This window comes from Pterocles gutturalis, unplaced genomic scaffold, assembly GCF_000699245.1.
Source record: "Pterocles gutturalis isolate BGI_N339 unplaced genomic scaffold, ASM69924v1 scaffold1689, whole genome shotgun sequence".
Classification (NCBI taxonomy): domain Eukaryota; kingdom Metazoa; phylum Chordata; class Aves; order Pterocliformes; family Pteroclidae; genus Pterocles; species Pterocles gutturalis.
Genome location: NW_010130294.1, coordinates 1 through 19,707, shown reverse-complemented (window position 1 = coordinate 19,707; position 19,707 = coordinate 1). Strand labels below are relative to the sequence as shown.

The following is a 19,707-nucleotide window of genomic DNA, read 5'->3' as shown; positions in this document are numbered from 1 at the left end:
ATGAGAATTGCAGGCTCATTTTGCCTGATTATTGTTTGTAAAAAGTATGCCAATAACCTTTGGTTGTCAACTGGAATGTAGAATTCTTGTTTAATATTCCCGTGGTTTCAGTCTGTGTTGTAGGATCAGATCAGTGCTAAGAGGATACAATTTTTAATGATTTCTCCTTACTTAGACTTTCCTCACACTGGAAATGTGCAAGAAAAGAGGTAGGAAAAAGAAAGCAAGTGTTACGTCCAGAGTGAGCAAGCTTTGACTAAGAGTATTTAAGAGCAAACATAATTAAGTTATGGTATATTTTCATAGAATCACAGAACATCCCAGGTTGGAAGGGACCTTGAAAGATCTGGTCCAGCCTTTCCTGGGAAAGGGAGCCTGGATTAGATTATCTAGCACCCAGACCAATCACATCTTGAAACCTCCAGTAATGGGGACTCCACCATGTTCCTGGAGAGGCTGTTGCAGTGTTTGGTCCAGTTCTCACTGTAAAAAATCTCTTTTTTATATCAAAACAAAACCTTTCCCAGTGCAACTTGTACCCATTACCCCTTGTCCTCTCCATGTGGCTCCTTGTGAAGAGAGAGCTTCTGTCCTCTTAATAGCTGCTCTTCAAGTACTGGACAACTGTGGTGACATCCCCCCTTGAGCCTTCTCTTCTCTAGGCTGAGAAGACCTTACTTATAAGGCAGGTTTGTCCAGTTCTTTGGTTATCTTCATGGCCTTCCTTTGGACCCTCTCCAGTCTGACTGCATCTTTTTTGAATTGTGGGGACCAGAACTGGAGCAGTACTCCAGATTGTGGCCCGATAACTGCCGAGTAGAGTGGGATGATCACACCTCTGTCTCTGGTAGTAAAACCCCTGCGGTTGGAGCTCATGATTCAATCTGCCTTGGTTGCTGCAGTCACGCACTGCTGACTCATGTTCAGCTTGTTGTCCGCCATGACCCCCAGGTCCCTCTCACAAGGCTGCTCCCCAGCCACACGGACTGTAGCTTGTGCCAGGCTCTTTGGTAATGTTGTCTCAGGCACAGGGCTTTGCACTTGTCTTTGTTGAACTTAATACAGTTCTGGCTAGCCGCTCGTCCAGCCTGTCCAGGTCTCTCTGAAGATGTCTCTCCTTTCTGATGTGTCCACCCCACCACCCAGTTTAGTGACATCAGCAAACCTGGTAAGGGAGCTGATGGTCCCATCATCCAGATAATTTCTGAAGATGTTGAACGTTGTGGGGCCCACTACTGATCCCTGGGGGACCCTGCTTGTGATAGGCTGCCAGCCTGAGTGAAACCATTGATCACCCTCTGAGTAGGGCCTGTGAGACAATTTGCTGCCCATCTCGCAGACCACCCATCCAGTCTGTGTCTTGGTGCGTTGTCCAGCAGAAGGCTGTGGGCAACAGTGTCAAATGCTTTGCTGAAGTCCAGGTAAGCAACATGCACCCCTTTCTCCATGTTGACAGAAGATGTTGTTTTGTTGTAGCAGGGCATCTGCTTAGTCTGGCATGATTTTCCTTTGGTAAATCCATGCTGGATTTTCCCAATCACCTACCGCGTTTGGTTTGTAATAGTTTCGAGGAAGACTCCTTCCACGACTTTTGCAGGGACTGAAGTAAGGCTAATGGGCCTGTAGTTTCCTGGGTCCTCTTTTGGGCCATTCTTGTAGATGGGTGTGAAGTTTGCCCCCTTCCAACCATCAGGGATGTCCCCTGCTCTCCATGATATTTCGGGCTTAATAGACCCTTGCAACTATGTCAGCCAGTTCTGTTAACGCCCTGGTGTGGACTTCCTCTGGGTCCATTGATTTGTGTGGGCTGAGCCCTTGCAGAGGGCCACTACTGGTGGGTTGACACATGTGTTGTTGTAGCTGCTTGATCCTGTGAGCTGGGGTCCAGCTGTGCCAGTAGAGACAGAGGCAAAGAAAGTATTGACAACCTCTGCCTTGTCAGCATTATTAGTAACTAATTTCCTTGCCCTGTTTAGTAATGGACCTGTGTCTTTCCTGTGCTTCTGCTTACTTGGTCACATATCTGAAGAACCCTTTTTTCTTGACATCTCTGGTCAATTTCAGTTCTAGCTGAACCTTAACCTTCCTGTCCGTGTTTCTGCATGCCTTAGCAGGGATGCTGTAGTTCTCAGTGATTGTGTGGCTGCCTTTCTGTAGCTGGTGTGCTTCCTTTTTTTCTTTTAACCACACCCAAAATCTATATTTTCTTCAATGGCCTTTTTTTTTTTTTTTTTTCGCAGTAATGGTAATGGGGAATTGTGCTCCTTGTAGTCCCAAGGTTTTGAAAAATGTTAGGACGTGGCTGACCTGCACTTCTCCTTTGCCATTGAGGGATTTTATATATATCTTTCAGTGTTGTCAGACTGAAATTTTCTACCTAACCGGCTTGACTGAGGTGCAGCATTGAAGTGAAAATATAGCGATAGCTTCCTTTCGTGAAGTTGAAGTAAAGGGAGAAGGGAATGAGTACAATTGTGTAGCAAAACCTTTGGGAAAGTAAAGTGGAATGGGAAATATCAAAATAATCACCACCAATTTTAGCATTTTTTTCCAGGCATTTAAAAACCAAAAGACTGTAATAGTCTGCTCTCCATTTCAAGTCCTATGATCTTGTAGGGGCAGGCAACTAAACAATACAAGTTACAGGTCCTGAAGGTCCTCTTAGCCCGCTGTATGTCCTTGGATAAAGTATAAATATCTTTATCAATAAATGACAGTTTCACAGCTGTATCCAGAAGAGATTTTTGGCTCTAAGTGATCTTGCAGGCCAGAGAGATGGCATTATAGATTGCTGATTTTTTTCTAATTGTAATGCATAAGTAATGGAATAAGCTTATTTTAATGTTATTTTAAAAAGGTCATCTGAAATACAGGGGCATTCTACCTTCCATTAGCCAAAATCAATTTACATCGTACTGAACAGTGTGATTAAAATGAAATTCTGCAGTTTTATGTAGAACAGCTTTTTCCATTCAAAATCTCTTTTTCCCTGGTAATTTGAAGGTGAGCAGGCCCTGCCCTGTTGGGAGTCTGAATTCCGTTTTTAATGTTAATTTGGAGACATGTTTTCAGATACTTTCTTAACCTGATTTTTATATAGGTGTCCTTCATCTAGTTAGTGCTTGCCAACTACTGTCTTGATAATGCAAAGACACTTCTGAAAATATTGCATTTTCAAGGAAACAAAGAATTAGTAGGAAAGAGATGGTTTGTCTTGGGTTAAGCTTTTTTGTTTTAATTAAAAACTTTGAACTTCGGCATTATTTTGCAGGTGTTTTAAAATATTTATACTTTTACATATATAAAAACCTGAATTACGAGGAGTCCTCACTTTTATTTTACTACTTTCCTGATTCTAAATGTTATCTTCCATGGCTGCATCTATAGAACATTTTGTTCCGAGAACTGAAGCAGAAAAAAATGTCACATCAGATTAACTTAAACTGTGGTGTTTTATGAAGTAGTATCAAAAGTTAAGAAAATTTCCTTAAAATAATGTAGATGGTACTTAAACTTTTGTGATGCAGCTGTTATTGTCAGGAACAGAAGCTTTTCAAGTACTCCAGTTTTATTGTGACCATTTTAGTAAGGAAGTAGCTCTGCAGTTACCAGCAGGAACAGGAATGATGGATGCCAAATAAAGAGGGACCTCCTAAGTAGAAAATTAGCAACCCATTCAAACATTCTTCGTGCAAGAGTTCTTATAAGGATTATAAATTAATATATTTCACTTTATTCTTTACACTTATTGTACTGGGACCTTAAAAAAAGATTTGTTTTGTTTTTTGGTGACAGAACTGGATTACTTATGGAGGTTTGGTGTCTTTTTTTTTTTTTTTTTTTTTGTTCTTTCATGGTACCTTATTTGTTTGATTGAGAAGTTTGTTTGTTTGACTTGTTCTCAGGTGTCCTGCAAACTGTTTTTCCCCATAACCAGCTCTTACAACTCATTGTATGCAACCTGGAAGATCATAGAGCTCATGAAAGAGAAGTCTGCAGTTACTAACTGGTTATCGTCAGTGAGATCATTGCTGCCTGTTACAACCCAAGTCCCTGCCCACATTTTTCTTCTGCTGGCTTACCTGCTGATCCAAGAAAATGGAGACAATCTTCGTGATGTACTCCAGACTACTACAGAAATAGCCAAGGCTGATTGTTCTCAGGTAAAAACTTAGTGTTACTGAATTTTGTTACAGGAATTAGTCTGGATTCTGCAGCCCATGGGAGGCAAGGTTGCCACAGCTTCATGATCCCAGGTGCAACAAGTGGCAAGACTGTGCCTGTATTCCCAGTAGGTACGTGCCCATGCAGCACACGCGTACATCTTATACCTGTGCTTCTATGTGTATAATGCAGACACACAAAGCACTCAGAAGAACACAAAAGAGTGCCAGAGGCCCCGTTCTGTTCTTCCTTCTGTCTGAGTGGGATGGAGGTATGCTAATGGCAATGTATGTACAACGTGTAGATATGTATGATATGTACAGTATGGATCCCTCCAGCAATAGGGCATAGATGGTCGGTGTGCACAGTAGATAGCAAGACTGGGATCCAGTGGCTAATTGCTGGCATCTGGACATATGAGCCCCTGAGGCCACCACTCCACTGCAGAGAGAGAGATACACACACCTTGCCCTACACTGTGCCACCCTCCCTGTCTGGGACTCCCCTGGCCCCCAAGTAGACAGCCCCCTGTGGTCTTGGCCTTAGGCACACGGGTATGCCCACACATGCATATACCTGAAGCTGGCTGGAACTCATCTTTTGTGTGTCACTTACAGCAAAATATGTACTATGTCTGTTTTGGAGTATTTGTTAGTTGTTTAGGCCTAGGAAAAAAGTGACCTATTTGTTGTTGTTATCTAGTACCTAAGAAAATACAACAGGAGAAAGTTGGCAAGAGGCTACTAAACTGTTTCTGGCTTTCGGTGACCTCATAAATTATTCTGTGTCCTTCTGTGGTTACTGGAAGACTGCCAAGTCTCTTGTGATATCTGTACTCTTGCTTCTTAAGAATATGTCCGTAGTCTTTGTATGCTTCGGTACTGAATTCAAGACAATTGTGCAGTATGGTTATACTTATCTAGATAACCTGCAAGGATAAATGGGGATATCTAGAAACAATAGTAGATAACGCAGAAGGTGTTACACAGAAATATCTTATAATCATATCTTATTTGTAAAATTTAGAAAAAAAGTAGGGAAGGGAGAAGCATTGCTTCAAATGTACCATAAAGACAAGCTTTATTTGCTTCAGTTTTTTAAAATTGCTTTCTGTCTCAAAGAGTTACCATACTCCGCAGCACAAGAGTTGGAAGAAGATACAACTTCAAAGTTACACGCTTGATGAATTCCAGCGCTGAGCACTGTAGTTCTGATCCAGGGAAGCAGTCCAGGGTGTGCTAGCTGTTGAACACATAGTGAAATGCTGTGCTAAACTAGGCCTGTTATACAGTGCTTTTGGAGATAAGTCTATTTTCTAAGCTGTAGTAGTTTTTAAGCCAGGTGACATTTGTCTGTTGCAGGTTGCCTGCTGTTAACTTCTTATGTCACTTTTCCAATCTCTTCCAGGCTGGCCTTTGTTTTGCTGTTTCCTTGTACGGGTGTGTTTATAATGCACTCGGATTGATACAGCTTTGGGAGCATGTGATTTCTTAATATTTTTTTTGCAGTTTGACTGAATTTTTTGCATTTTAACTTTATTGCCTTTCTAGCATTGTATTCAGTCGTGCTTTTGCATTGTAATTGGGCTTTGTGGGGATTAGTTGTTTTCTGTTTCTAGGCTTAAATGATGCTAGTTCCAGGTTTTTTGTTTTCTATCTTTGGACACTTTAAATTTGTTAACCTCTGTATTAAAAAAAAGGGTTTGGTTTTTGGATGGTATGTGGAAAAAGTAATTCTGACTCCTGTTCAGAGACTTATTAACAGATTGAAAAGTCCAGTGTTCAGTCTGGAGAAAATCGCAGGGTTTTGCTGTAGAATTACTGATCAGGACTGTGAGTGTTATGTGGGCATGGAAGAACGTGTAGAATCTGTTAATTTACGGGAACTGTAAGATTACTGCTCTGAAAAAAAGAGTGGAATTTGTTATTTACATCTTAGCCAAACCAACTGTAGCTGGATTTCCAAGAAGTGCATAACCTCCAAACATATTTAACTCATTGCATTTCTTCCAACAGCTTGAGGAAGTAGATACAGTACTTTGGAGGGAGAAAAAAAAATCCTTAAAAGGATTTTTCATTGTGGCATCCGTAGCATAGCTTTTTTTTGTTGCCTGTTTTTTTTTTTTTGTTTTTTTTTTTTTTCCCCTGTCTGGAAGAGTCAGAATAGTTTTGGCTGGAAGGGACCTTTAAAGACTGTCTAGTCCAACCCCCCTGCAATGAGCTGGGACATCTTCAACTAGGTCAGGTTGCTGAGAGGCCCGTCCAACCTGACCTTGAATGTTTACAGGGATGGGGATCTACCATGTCCGTGAGCAACCTGTTCCAGTGTTTCACCACCCTCGTGATAAGATATGTCTTCCTTATATCTATTTTGAGTCTACCTTCTTTTAATTTAAAACCATCACCCCTTGTCCTATCATTACAGGCCCTACTAAAATGTCTTTCCCCATCTTTCTCTTAAACCCCCTTTAAGTATTGAAAGGCTTCAGTAAGGTCTTCCCAGCGCCTTCTCTTTTCCAGGCTGTAAACAACCCCAACTCTCTCAGCTGGTCTTTGTAGGAGAGGTTTTGAATTCCTCTGGTCATTTTTTTGGTCCTGCTCTGGACCTGCTCCAACAGGTCCATGTCCTTCCTGTGCTGAGGACTCCAGAGCTGAACACAGTGCTCAGGTAGGGTTTCACGGGAGCAGAGTAGATATGGATGCAGCATACTGGCAAGAGGTGTAGCAGTGAAGAGAAAATTGCAAACTAAACTGAAGGGTACAGACAACTTGAGCTGTCAGCAGTACATCTGTAGCACACTTCAAACCACAAGTAGCCGTCAGCTGAATTGAAAAAAGTTACTGGGCAATTTGCTGTTATAGTACATCCATGCCTGTGTATGAATTAAATAGGGAAGTGCCATGCTTTGCTAATTTTACTGTATCTTGAAGTTTCGTCCTGTGCATGCTGCTATCATTGCGCTAATGTTAGTATGGCATTTCATTTTAGTGAACACACAGGTGGTTGCAGATTCAAGATGACAGTGTTTATACAAGCCTTAACTGAAATGTTGATATATGCTCTAGGAAGCAAGTCTACACAGCTTATTTACAGTTGAAAATAAGAGCAGGATCTAGTTTCTAGATAGTCTTTTTGAAGTATTTATTCAGTGTCCTCGGTGTATTCCTTGTTGAATTGTGTGTAGAACAGCTGCCCTGGAATGTTGCAAGTCTGATGTCAGTGAAAATACTGAGCTGCTAGAAGTTAGAACTGACTCCTCAAAGGTAGGCATCTGGTGAAAATGTGCAAAATTAAGTGCTTTTTGTTCTTTTCAGGATATCTTTTCCAATTCTTACTTTGTCCACTTAATGGTTCTTTCTTATATTTTTAGATTTGCTATTATTTTCTTGCACATTGATGAACTCTTTCTCATAAACTACAGATCTAAGATTCTTCCATTCTGTTATAGCCAGGTATCTCTTCTAGAGGATGGTTAAATAACACAAAACAGAGAGAATTAAAAAGCAGGAAAAAAAAGGTAACAGAACATGTGGGCAAGTCAGAACCTTGCAGTACTTAGAGCAAAAGACTCTCAGACAGCTGTGGCAAGAGGGCACTTGAAGCTTCTTTTGCAGGGATACAGGTCCCAGGCTTTGTAAATTAACTAATTAACCTTTAGGAAAAGAGTAGTTAAGTTATGGCTGCATGTTATGACACCTGCAGTAGACATACGTCTGCCCTATCCTGGACAACTTTGGTTTAGTTCTGATCCGAACTGCTGCAAGTAATGCAGTTTTCTTCTTGTGACTAGCTGTGTAAAAAGGAAGCAAGATAACTCCAGGTTTTTTATTGTGGGTTTCCTGTTTTTGTCTGTAGACTGTCTCTGACTTTGTTTGCTGCAAGTAGGTCTTTGATGAATGATGATAGGTCTTTGTATGATGAATCAGTGGCTTATTACAGAAAGAGGAAAGGCATAACGCTTTATTAACAGCTTGATCTAGTTCAAAATGCTATTTGATAGTCATTCAAAAAAGCAGTAGCCTGATGAAAAAAAAATTACCGAAGTAATACGGCATCTGAGGACAATGGCCTGAACTCTGACTGGAGGGAATAATTCTCTTCTGAATTTCATTGGAGTAATCTGGAATAGCTCCACAGACTTTAAATGAACAGTTTTAGACACAAATTTAAATGCAAGACAGCAGAGTTACAGAAGCTTTAAACAGATACAAGGAGAGGAATTTAACCCAAAGTTGTTGATGTTTAGCATGCTGTGACTTGGTTTACCTACTTCATTTTTTTTCTGCTTATTTTAAACCAAAGTTTTTGTTCACCAGTACAGTATATAACATTGAACACAGTCTCTTGAGCTGTGTGACTGCTTCAGAATTAAGAAGCCTTTCAGGCTGGTGAAAAAGTCCTTCCTGGCACTGTGAAAAATGGCTTATGTCCAAATGCAATGAGAAAGTGAAGTTCAAACCGCATCATTTTATGTTTCACTAGTGATCAGCAGAAGTCCATGTAAATTAGAAACTGTTGTTTAAAAGGCAGAACTCAAACCATTTTTTTTTGTCATCTAACTGCCTCACATTTTGTTCGCTAACTGGAACTGCAAATGGTGAGCTTTTATTAAACTGCTGTGGCTTTAAAATAGTTTTCTGCAAAATATGTAGAGTATTCAGGTGCCTTTTTAGTAATATCACATAAAACAATCAGTATAATTAGTATTACCCAACATTCTGCTGGGTAATATTTGGAAATTTGCCATGAGAAGAATACTGTGCTTAGTTGGGGTGATATTTCCCTTCCCAGTCCTTAATTAAGTGCAACCAAGGACACTTGAATATTTTCCAGTTAGCAATATCTAATGCACTGCTATCTTTTAAATTACATTTTTAAGTCCGAAGTATTTTAAAGCTTTAAAACCAGGACTTACTGCCTGGCTCGGTTGAACTTGCGATCACCAGGCATCTGTCTTGACTCTGACAAGTTATTTTAGCTCTGAGTCTGCTTTCCCCCCCTACAGGGTAAGAAAGCACTGAAGCTCATGAATGGGGGAAATAAACAATTACTTTAATAGACTCAGTGGTCAGTGTGATGGCAACAACCACTAACATTGATGGCAAAGTTATACCTTGGGAATTGCTCTATTTGATTATGTGTTCTATTCAGTTCCACGTAAGTAAATGGTGCTGAGGAGATGAGGAAAGTAAGTGGTAAAACAGTGATCAGAATGTCATTTAAGAAAGTAGAAAGCTTATCTGTTTTGCCAATCGACGGGGATAGCACAGAGGACACAGGCACCAAAAAAAAAGTAAACTTATTTTTACTTATGTCCAAAATGACAAAGTAATAAGGAAAATAGTACAGAAAAAATAAAGCAAGATAAGGTAAAGCAGCAAGACAACAAGCAAACTACTATAGGAAGCACAAAAATAAGGTAATGCACCTAATCATTACTACATAGAGTTAGCGATAGTGATTAAGAAAGTTACATCACCAATTGCTCTATATTACCTTCATCCAGATCCGCAGATGCTGGGGAGCCCGTTTACGGTGAAGGATTTGGAGAACCCATCCTGGCAATTGGGAAATCTATATACAGTGCGTCCACTGTATAGATGAGTCTTCCAAATTTCCCTGCAAACGATCCCCGCTTTTATACAGTTAAATAAACAATTTTGTATCTTAAGCTGTGAAAAACATCTGGTGCAGTTTTTTTTCTTCCTTGTTAACTTTTTCCCGCGCTTGGCCAGAGCCCGAGAAGAGGTTAAGAAGAAGTAAAGGTGTCTGGTTATCTTTGATTATGCGTCTTTAAACAAAGCCCCTCACCACCCTGCTACTTTCTGTCATGTAGAGGTCTGTTTGAAGGTTTGAGATAGGTATATCTCTCTTTGGCAAGTGGGGCTACTGTTACACAACTATTACTTTACAGCAAGCGTTGCAGCAGTTCTCTATGAGCATTACAACAAAAGCTTTTATAAATTGGCATATATTCATAAGGTAATACATTGCATATGTGATCAATATTATACATATTGGGTATATTATTAAGTTGTGGGGTTCACCTAGAGGTCAACTTTGGTTCAGGGCCTCACTGCTCAGGCCCTAGTATTTCATCATCACAACAAACTTATTAAGCATTTTGAGTCTTCAGTTTCATAGGGCACTTTCTGAAGGATGCATTGGAAGGTGGTGTGCAGCATAATAATTAGAAGGCTGTTCTGAAGAGGAGAAACAGGAAGGGTGTGAAGTAAGTCACAGGTGGGATATGGAAAGAAGAGAACAAAAAATTACTCTCAATCCCAAGCTTGTTTTTAAACGGTGACCTATGTTAACATGAATCTGTTCCTTTGGTGTTAGCAGCACTTGAAGACTCAGTTTAAACCTGGGTGTTTGCAATGGAAGGGAGGTCTAACCAAGTAAATACAGGTACATGCCAAATTCTATGTCTTTGATTCATGTTCAAATCAACATAAACTTGGACTAGCAGATCTCGGAGCTTAGCCTTGCAAAAGGCAAATAAAATAGCCACAAAGAAGTGTCTATGCAGCCAAACTGTGGACTACCTGTATTACAGCAGAATATATGGAAGTACTGAGATATCATGGTGAGGGCCATACTATAAAAAGAATTGTGTGATGCTTTTATTTTTTTTTAAGTGATCAAGATAATCAGTAATTCTTTTACTTTGTGGTTCAGATGACTACTGGTTGTAACTGTGAATATTGAATTGAAAAGCCACAGGTGATCACCATGCAAAATCTGAGTTGGAGAATTGTGTTTCAAAACAAAATAGGGTCAGAAAGAGAATGTCCATTGGGAATGCTAGCCTCATTGCTTTCATGTTTATTACAACTCCACAAGGGGGTTTGTAGACAGGATCTCCCATTTCCCCACTGAATGTTTATTTTTTAAGGAGTCTGTTGCCTCTGCAGTAAACTGATGGACCACTTAAAAAACCCTGCTAGGTTTAAAAATAATTACTGTAATTTATTTTGCAGACATTGTTCTGGTTCTGCCTTATTTTTCTCTTTTCTTACCCTTTCCATGAAGAGAGCCTACAGAGGACTTCTGTGTATTGTACCTCCTCCTTCCCTACTGAGTAAAAGCTTTTTTATGGTGCAAGATTAGTGATTATATTAGACCTGGTTTTAGCTGAGGCATTTTGGAGTAATGGTCTGAAACACTATGGAAGAAAATCCAGAAATCTTTCTAAAAGGCTGATAAATGAAGAACAGTACATGGGCTTTTAGTCTGCCTTAAATCTAGTCACTGCAGAGGCTGCATTGGTACATGTTGTTCGTGAAAGACTTAATACAGTCCTTCTAATTGGATGAATTTTCTTGTTGTGCAAAAACTGTTATTAAACTCAGTGTGAAAACAGCTGTGCTGCGAGGGGAAGAAATTAAATTGTCTGACTGAGAGGTCACTGGTGAATAGTAGCACAAGATATATTACCATTATTAGAGGATTACGAGGCTCTAGAGGACATCCGTTCTCTTATGGTCTTTCAGCTGCTAGAATTAAATATTTTAGTGGTAAATGACACCCTTCTGGGAAATCTATGTGAAGATGTATTATTTTGTGTTCTTTGGGGCCTGCAAGTGCATTTCTCAGAAATAAGACCTGGAACTTTGCAGTGATATTTATTTCCTGCCTTTCAGTTGGCTTTTTGTGGGGGGCCTGGAATGATCTCTTAGTGTTAAAATTGACCCAAAAGAACCCTTCAGGACAGGCATGCAAGCAAAGTGTGGTGGGAATAATGTTACATGGTATCTTACATTTATAATTTAAAATGGGGACAGAATATGTTAATATATATTTGGATTATATTTTGTTGAAATGGGTTTTTCCTTTTGTAAGTAACTTTACTTATCTTACTGTTTTCTGGTTGTTTCTTATTCTTTGTTCTGACAGAAGGGCTGGATGAGGATGATTCTTCTTCAGTAAAATGTAAGGAAATGTGAAGGAACAGAAGAGGAGGATTATCTTCCTCCCCTGCTGTCCTCCCTTAGCTTGGGCTTTTGAAGAAGAATAACTGACCTACATGTTAGAAAAAAGAAAATAAAGCACCAAATTGCAGAGAGTGAGAACAGTTCTCGGACCTATTTATTAAATAAAAATATTTTGTTTCACATGGTTAATCTTACTTTAAAAAGGAGAGGTATTGACATACTTTGGCATAATTTTTGAGATGCGAATTAATTTTAGAAACAAAAAATATAATCTTGAAACCTTTCTTCAGGTTGCTAATGACAGACTGGATCTAGCCAGTGCATTCTCTGGGAGCATGGGGATGCAGAAGGCGGTGTTGCCAGGCAGCATGCTTCTTCCTCTCTGGAGCTGCTTCCTACCTACTGGGAGCTAATGAATCATCATATCTGCTTTTTGGAGCTGTTAAGCCCTTGGTGAAGATTTAGCTAAAATTTAATACTGAAATTAGTCCCAGCATTGTTTATCTGTTACATGAGGTAGATGGAGAGGGGAACAGCTTTGCTATACTAAAACATTTTGGTTTTCTCCTAGCTAATAATTTGAATATACAGTTCAAAACAAGTACACTATAAAGGACAATACCTTTAAGGAAATAGGTAACTGGCCTTGTAGTAGCAGATGCTTAGTCTTTTCCTAAGAATTTCAAAAATAGAACTTACCATGTGTTTTCTGGATGTTAGTGTAAAAGTCATTGTAGAACTTTGATTTAATACCTGTTTATTGTAGAATAAACTTCAAAACTAGAAAAGTAATGCGTACACAGAACTTGGAATTAACTTCTCATCACAGCTGACAAAGCCTAGGCCTGAGCAGACTGACTTTAAAGGTTTTGAAAGCTTTTGTGGCTAGGGATTATGAATATAATATTTTTTTATTATAATTTATTTTTAATGTCATTCAGTCTTATTGTCATGTGCATAGTCCAATGTAGCTACACTGAGAAAAACTCTGGAAGTAGCCTATGCAACAGAGAACTAGCTTAAGACCAAATGGGGTAGCATAAGACCAAGCCTCTGGGAAAGGAAGAGGCACTATGGGGGTAGATTGGAAGGAAGGAATTTTAGGTAAGGAGTTTAAGCATTGTAATGACATATCTGACGTCTCTACTGATGTTTTATGTAGCCTTTTTGTCCAGCACAGGGTAAGACAACGACAGCATTAATCGAAGATGAGTATGGTTTAAGGAATTAACAAAACCCTCTTCTTTTCAGAGTTGAGACTTAAAATGGTGATGCAGGTTGTTTTGTTAGTGTTAATGATTGTCACTCCCTGGAGGTATAGAATGTCCATTGCTTGCTCGTTGCCTGCCCTTGTATCGTTCAGAGATTTAGGTAAAGGTAAATCAGGTGTCTTATTTTTTTTCTTAACACTTAAGGTACAATAGGTACTCAGAAATAAAACTGCTTCCTTCTACCAAATCTCCTAGCTTCAAGGAGGTTTTTTGGGGTTGGTTGGTTTGTTTGTTTTCTTCCTGTATTATTTGGTTTCTGTGCAAGCTTCCCTTTCCCTAAGGCTTGATTTAACCAAAACAGGTTCTTGCGTTGGGCCTTTGGTACTCAAGTCTTCTTCTGAGTTCTATTTAATTTGATCAGGAAGTTAATTTTCATTTTCTTCCGCTGTACTAATGAACATAGTTGTCTCTTAGGCAGTGCTGTTGTCCCTTTGGCAAGGATCAAAGCAGGAATAAAACTGCCTTGTGCATAAGTTAGTCTAAACAAATATTACAGTTGGGATGTGGGAAGGAAAGGTAGGGCAACAAATTAAATCTCATGTTTTGAGTGAAAATTTCTTTGTTCTGTTTTTCAGTTGTAATGCAGACATCTTATTACTGAATTTTGACTGGGACCACAATATGTTAATCAAACTCTGCCATGTGCTCAAGAGTTTGGAATTACTTACTTCCCTCACCTACTATTGTACTTTAAAGAATACCGTGATTACAAAGAATACTCCTGATGCTGAGATTTATAAAATATTGTGATGATGGTCTTCAAAGTGTGACCGAGCATTTCAAAGACATTTAAGCTAGGAGGAATGTGCTGATTAGGGCACATGATGGGATTAATTCAGGGAAGCCCCCAGAGAATAGGATGGGGCAGAAAGATTCCAATTGCTACGTGTGTCTGAAATAGCAGTTGAGGTGTGATGATAATAAAGCCATGTGGGGAAGAGCAGAGGGGAGGGAAGAAAAAGGTCTTAATTTGAACAGAGAAGAAAAGGTAAGGGCAAAGCACTGGAGAATATGATATAAAACCAAATCTTGGTGGGTGACTCTTTCTTGTGGTCCATCTTACTCTTAGCTTTACGGTAATAGTAGTCTTTATTGTAGTTTCAGCTTTTGGGGGTAAAGAAGCAAAACCAAAAAACCCTGCAAAAAAACAAAGCCTGAGGAATGTTTGAGAAGAAAAGCTAAGTTTGTCACTTAGAGCTGTGGATATTCAGATGAGCTACTTGCAGTGCCACCTTGTATGCTGACCTATGCTGTAAGATATGCATGGTTAGATAAACAAATAACCTCCACTTAATTATTTCTAAAATCCTGAAAATGGATTGTGTTTTATAACACGTATTTTGAAACCTGCAGTTGCAGCCTCAAGTCCTATAAAAGCCTCTGTACAGATTTCCAGTCTTCTGTTTGTGTAAATCTAAGCCTTGTGATATGTGTAAGGCAGGATGTTTAATTAACCCATTTTCTGTGTATAAAAATGTTAAATTCATCTAATGGAAGAAGTCTTGCTTCTAAAACTTTTATTTAGAAATCTGGATGTGTGTATAATTGGAGGATTTTGTGCTTCATACGAAGTTTTATCGTGACAGATCCTGCCTCATCTGTTTCTCTGAGACCTTACTTCTATTTTGCTCATCTACCGTTTAGTTTTTATATAAAAGATAACTTTAAAAAAATCAAATTTGTCCATGTTGTGGTTTAACCTCAGTGGGCATCTGAGCCCCATGCAGCTGTTTGCTCATTCCTACCCAGTGGGATGGAGGAGAGAATCAGAAGGGTGAAAGTGAGAAATCTTGTGTACTGAGATAAAGACGGTTTAATAGGGAAAGCAAAAGCCACACAAACAGGCAAAGCAAAATAAGGGATTCATTCACTATTCTCAGTTGGCAGACAGGTGTTCAGCCATCTCCAGGAAAGCAGGGCTTCGTCACTTGTAATTGTTACTTGCAAACGCTGTAACTCTGAATGTCCTCACTTCTTCCGCCAGCTTTTACTGCTGAGCATGACATCATATGGTCTGAGATACCCCTGTGGTCAGGTGGGGTCAGCTGTCCCAGCTGTGTCCCCTCTCAAGTTCTTGTGCACCCCCAGCCTCCTCGCTGGTGGGGCAGCATGAGAAACAGAATGATTTGACACTGTGAGTGCTGCTCAGCAACAGCTAAAGCATCCCTGTGTTATCAACACTGTTTTGGTCACAAATCCAAAACAGCGTCCCATACAAGCTACTGTGAAAATATTAACTCGGTCCCAGCAAAACCAGTACACAGTAAAAGCTGGAAAATGGCCCAATTTGTCTTCAATACAAAGGTCTGAAAGAAAGGGGAGGAAGGGTGCTAGGTAAGTATATGGGAATAAACAAGTGGGAAAGCAAGGCACTGTTAAACTTGTATTGAAAGTGCTCCTGGGTGTGAAAGTCTGCTGAAATCAATGCTACCTTAAATTCTCAGTCACTTTTATTGATTTTCCTTTGAAAGGTTTACAGTAAAGGCAGTCCTCTGTCTAGGCAGGTGATGGGGTGATGATTACCTCTACAGATAGCAGACAGCAACCTTGGAAAATAGAGGGAGGGGAACTAGTTAATTTGTCAAAAATGTGGGGAAATTTTGGTTTATAAAGGGATTTATTCTATTTAAGAATGCCAAGTAGTATTTAGAAAAGCAGAGCAAAAAATATTATAGTTAATTCCTTAGGTATTAAGTATATATTCTAGAACAAAGTTTTTAAGCTTGTGGTAGCATGAATTCAGATTGCCCAGCTGTAAAGGTAGTGATGTCTTCTAGAATAAACAGGTTGTTTTTCTTTTGGTCTTTAATTTGGAAACATTAATTACAGAGGGAAGTATGCAAAATCCTGGAACCCTTGGATTGTTATTCATAATTTTTACTGTGTAGTTTCTGTGGACTGAGATGGACCTTTGTACAGTGAAAAACTTTATCATCTGAAGTCATCTGCTTATGTAAAAATGCGGATTGAGAGAATGTTGTAGCAGGATTTCCCTTTAACAGTTTTTTGAACCAGCGTATATATGAATCACCTTCACATACATATGAAGCCTTACCATGATAAATTTTCAGAGGTATAAGATTGCTGAATTAGAGATTGGATTAAAGATTGGATCAAAGATTGGATCCAGTCTTATAAACACTGGGTTTAAGAGTTGGTCAGCCTTGTGTGTATGGGGTTTTATACACATTTATTCTCCTGCTTTAAACCTCCAATCTTTCTTACTACTGAATGAGTTTTCTAAAGTAATTTGAAGTAATTACCTCCAGTAATTTGAGGTTAAAGAGGAAAAAAAAAAAACTCTTCCAAGGGTGACTCACTCTAGAGGTAAATACTAAAAGTTAAATGGAGAACTCTATACCCTGTTTACCATGTAAGGAAAATAGTTTTTTGAAAGCCAGAAGACTCCAAAATAATTGTGTCTATGTCTTACTGCTAAATACCAAATTTCCTGATTAGCTTTTCTGTTCTTCGGAATGATATTATCTTTTAACACAAGTTTTATCTATCAGAGACTAACCCATGGGGCTAAGTGAAAATCACCTGGTATAAAGGCAGAATGTAAACCAGTGCTATGTAATTACTTTTAAGTATCCATAAAATCAAGTGGGGAAAAAAAAGCAAGTCCACCATGAGTAGATTTTCTTTTACAACATAGTGATGTGAATGTCCACAAGAAAAAACTGAAGGACCTGCGTGTATGAAAATCCTGAAAATCTGATCTAAATAATGGGGAAATGGAGATAAATAAGTCTTCTTTCCTTCATTGTTGCTTCAGGGGCAGCTCTCTGGAAGTTTTGTGCTGTATATTAAAGAATGCAGTAAATTATATTGTATTTTATGACAGATTTGTGGGATATAATAATAGTATCATCAGAATTCCTGTGTAATGACAAAACTGAATTGGAATAGTTTCTTTGTTTATTTGATATGTATTTTAATGCACCATTTTCAACTGCATGTTCCTTTCAATGTGCCTGTAATGGAATTTCAAGTAAAAATGAATTTATTGTGGAATTTGTATTATTGCAGTGGTTACAGCTGAACATGCATAACAAGGTGATTCTACAATGATAACTTAAAAAGAAGTCTTAAGTCCTATGGAATTACAGAATTTTCCTATTAGAAGAAAAAGTAAGGCAAAAATGTAGGAGTTTCTAATATGTTCTGACAAATTCACTGTCTAACGTAGAATACCATGTTGGCAATCTAGTTCCAAGTCTGTTTTCTGCTTTTGTTTTATTTTAGGTCCCAAATCTGATCCCTGTTCTGATATTTAAATTGGGAAGACCTTTGGAGCCTGCACTTTACAGGGATATATTATATACATTGCCTACACTGGGTGTACACAAGGTCAGACTGAATTTTTTTTTAGTAAAACAAAAACTATATCAATAAGAGGTCATTTATTTATAAAAAATTATTTCAAATGAAGAATGCATAGCTTGTTTAAAATAACTGATTTGTAAGCTTTATCATAACTTTCTAATGTTTTGTATGGGACATGACACTTGTTTTAAAGAGTAAAATGTACATTATGCTTTATTGCCTGCACTGTATCATCATTATGTATGTATATCATAGGAAGATGCTCTTGGACTCATTATGCCCTGAAGTTTTTCCAAAAATGACTTCCAGTTTCTTTCTGACATTACAGTTGGAAAGTTATGTCCTTGTTGTACTTAGTTGTAAAGTAATTATCTGTCTTTTGGTGTTGGACATAAAAAATAACAGTGATATATGGTTAAAAAATTTCTTTCAGGTTTGTGTAGCTCAGATTCTACGTGCCATACACATGCTGTGGAGCACTCCAAAGCTTAGATCAATTGCTTTGCGGCTGATGACATCCTTATGGGAAAGACAGGTTAGAAAATTCTTGTAGGGTCATTAAGATAAGTATAGTTGAAAAACTTCATTACCTCTGAGCAAGAAAGAAAATTAATTTTGGAACATTGCTTATGCTAGTATCTCGTTATCAGCAGTATAAAGTAAACTGTGGCAGTGGTGCCTATATTGATTCTGTTTTAGTGAAAAATTTCAGTAGTATGTCTTCCATTAAACCTGCTTTTAATTTCATCAGGTCTCAGACTGGAGTTAGGGAAAAAAATTGTTTGAAGGAGAGCTTTCTGCTTTTCATAATTTGCAGTAAAAACAAGAGCCTAGTTACATGGCAATAATTTTCTTCTCTGTTTATAAAGTAGCAATAGAGATTTGGTCTTCCCAAGCCAGTTAGATCTCAATGCAGCATTAGATTCTAATAGTGAAGAAAGGTAAAGCATGGTATGGAATAAAAGTGGTATTTAGAGGTCATGTAGAAATGGTAGCAATTGAAAATCTTGTCACCAAGTTTTAAAGATGTGATGATAATTTTTAAATGTAATCTTTTTTAGGATCGAATTTACCCGGAACTGCAGAAGTTCTTGGCGATGTCTGGTATGCCCTCTTTGTCTGTTGACAGAGATACCCAATGGGAAAAGCTGATTGCTAAAGCTGCTTGTATAAGAGATATATGTAGGCAGAGGTAAGCACAAGCGTTATCCCTTTTAAGTCTTTGTAAGGGGAAAAAAAATTATTTTTCAAAGAGCTGCATAATTATTTTTACCTACTTTGTTATATTAATTGTGGGTAGTATTTCTCTAGTTGAATGAGATACTGACTCAGATATTGCTAATATTCAGCAGCTAGTAAGTTTTGGAGGTTTATATTATAACTAGTAGAAAGCATATTCAGGGGTTTAGGGCGGATAGTTCAAGGAGCAGGTACGCAAGTCGTGTTCTGTTCTATACCTTGTGGGGACGTGCAGGACATGGGGTGGGCTAGGAAAATACAAGTCGTGAATAATTGGCTGAGGGACTGGTGTTGAGACAGGAACTTTGGGTTCTTTGACCATGGGGCGGTTTACTCAACCCCTGGCCTGTTGTCGAGGGATGGAACTTGTCTGTCTCGTAGGGGGAGACAAATCCTAGCACATGATCTAGCAGGGCTCATTGAGAGAGCTTTATACTAGATTTGAAGGGGGATGGGGCTGAAACTGGGCTTGCAACAGTGGGGCAGCACTCTAGTGTTGATAAAGACCGGGGGTCCTCCCACCCTCCTAGGGTGAAACAGGCGTGCTCAGCTCACTCCCTGAAATGCCTGTACACCAATGCGTGCAGCATGGGGAACAAGCAGGAGGAGTTAGAAATCCATGTTGGGTCAGGAGATTATGACCTGGACCTGGTGCCAATTCCAGAGACATGGTGGGAAAACTCCCATGACTGGAATGTAGTCATGGGTGGCTATACCCTTCTCAGGAAAGACAGGTCAGTAAGGCGAGGTGGGGGAGTTGCTCTTTA

The 19,707-nt window shown here is 38.9% G+C and overlaps 1 protein-coding gene across 1 annotated transcript in view; it reads left to right on the top strand.

Annotated features, from left to right (window-relative positions):
* LOC104466649 (focadhesin-like) overlaps positions 1 to 19,674 on the top strand; it is a gene marked incomplete at both ends in the record, with an annotated part of 43,102 nt that extends 23,428 nt beyond the window's left edge. The window contains 5 exons of the mRNA XM_010080157.1: positions 3,906 to 4,163; positions 17,621 to 17,725; positions 18,135 to 18,236; positions 18,763 to 18,893; positions 19,471 to 19,674. Of these exons, the coding sequence (XP_010078459.1) occupies positions 3,906 to 4,163; positions 17,621 to 17,725; positions 18,135 to 18,236; positions 18,763 to 18,893; positions 19,471 to 19,674 (800 nt within the window). The remainder of the gene's footprint in view (positions 1 to 3,905; positions 4,164 to 17,620; positions 17,726 to 18,134; positions 18,237 to 18,762; positions 18,894 to 19,470) is intronic.
* Between the last annotated feature and the right edge of the window lie 33 nt (positions 19,675 to 19,707).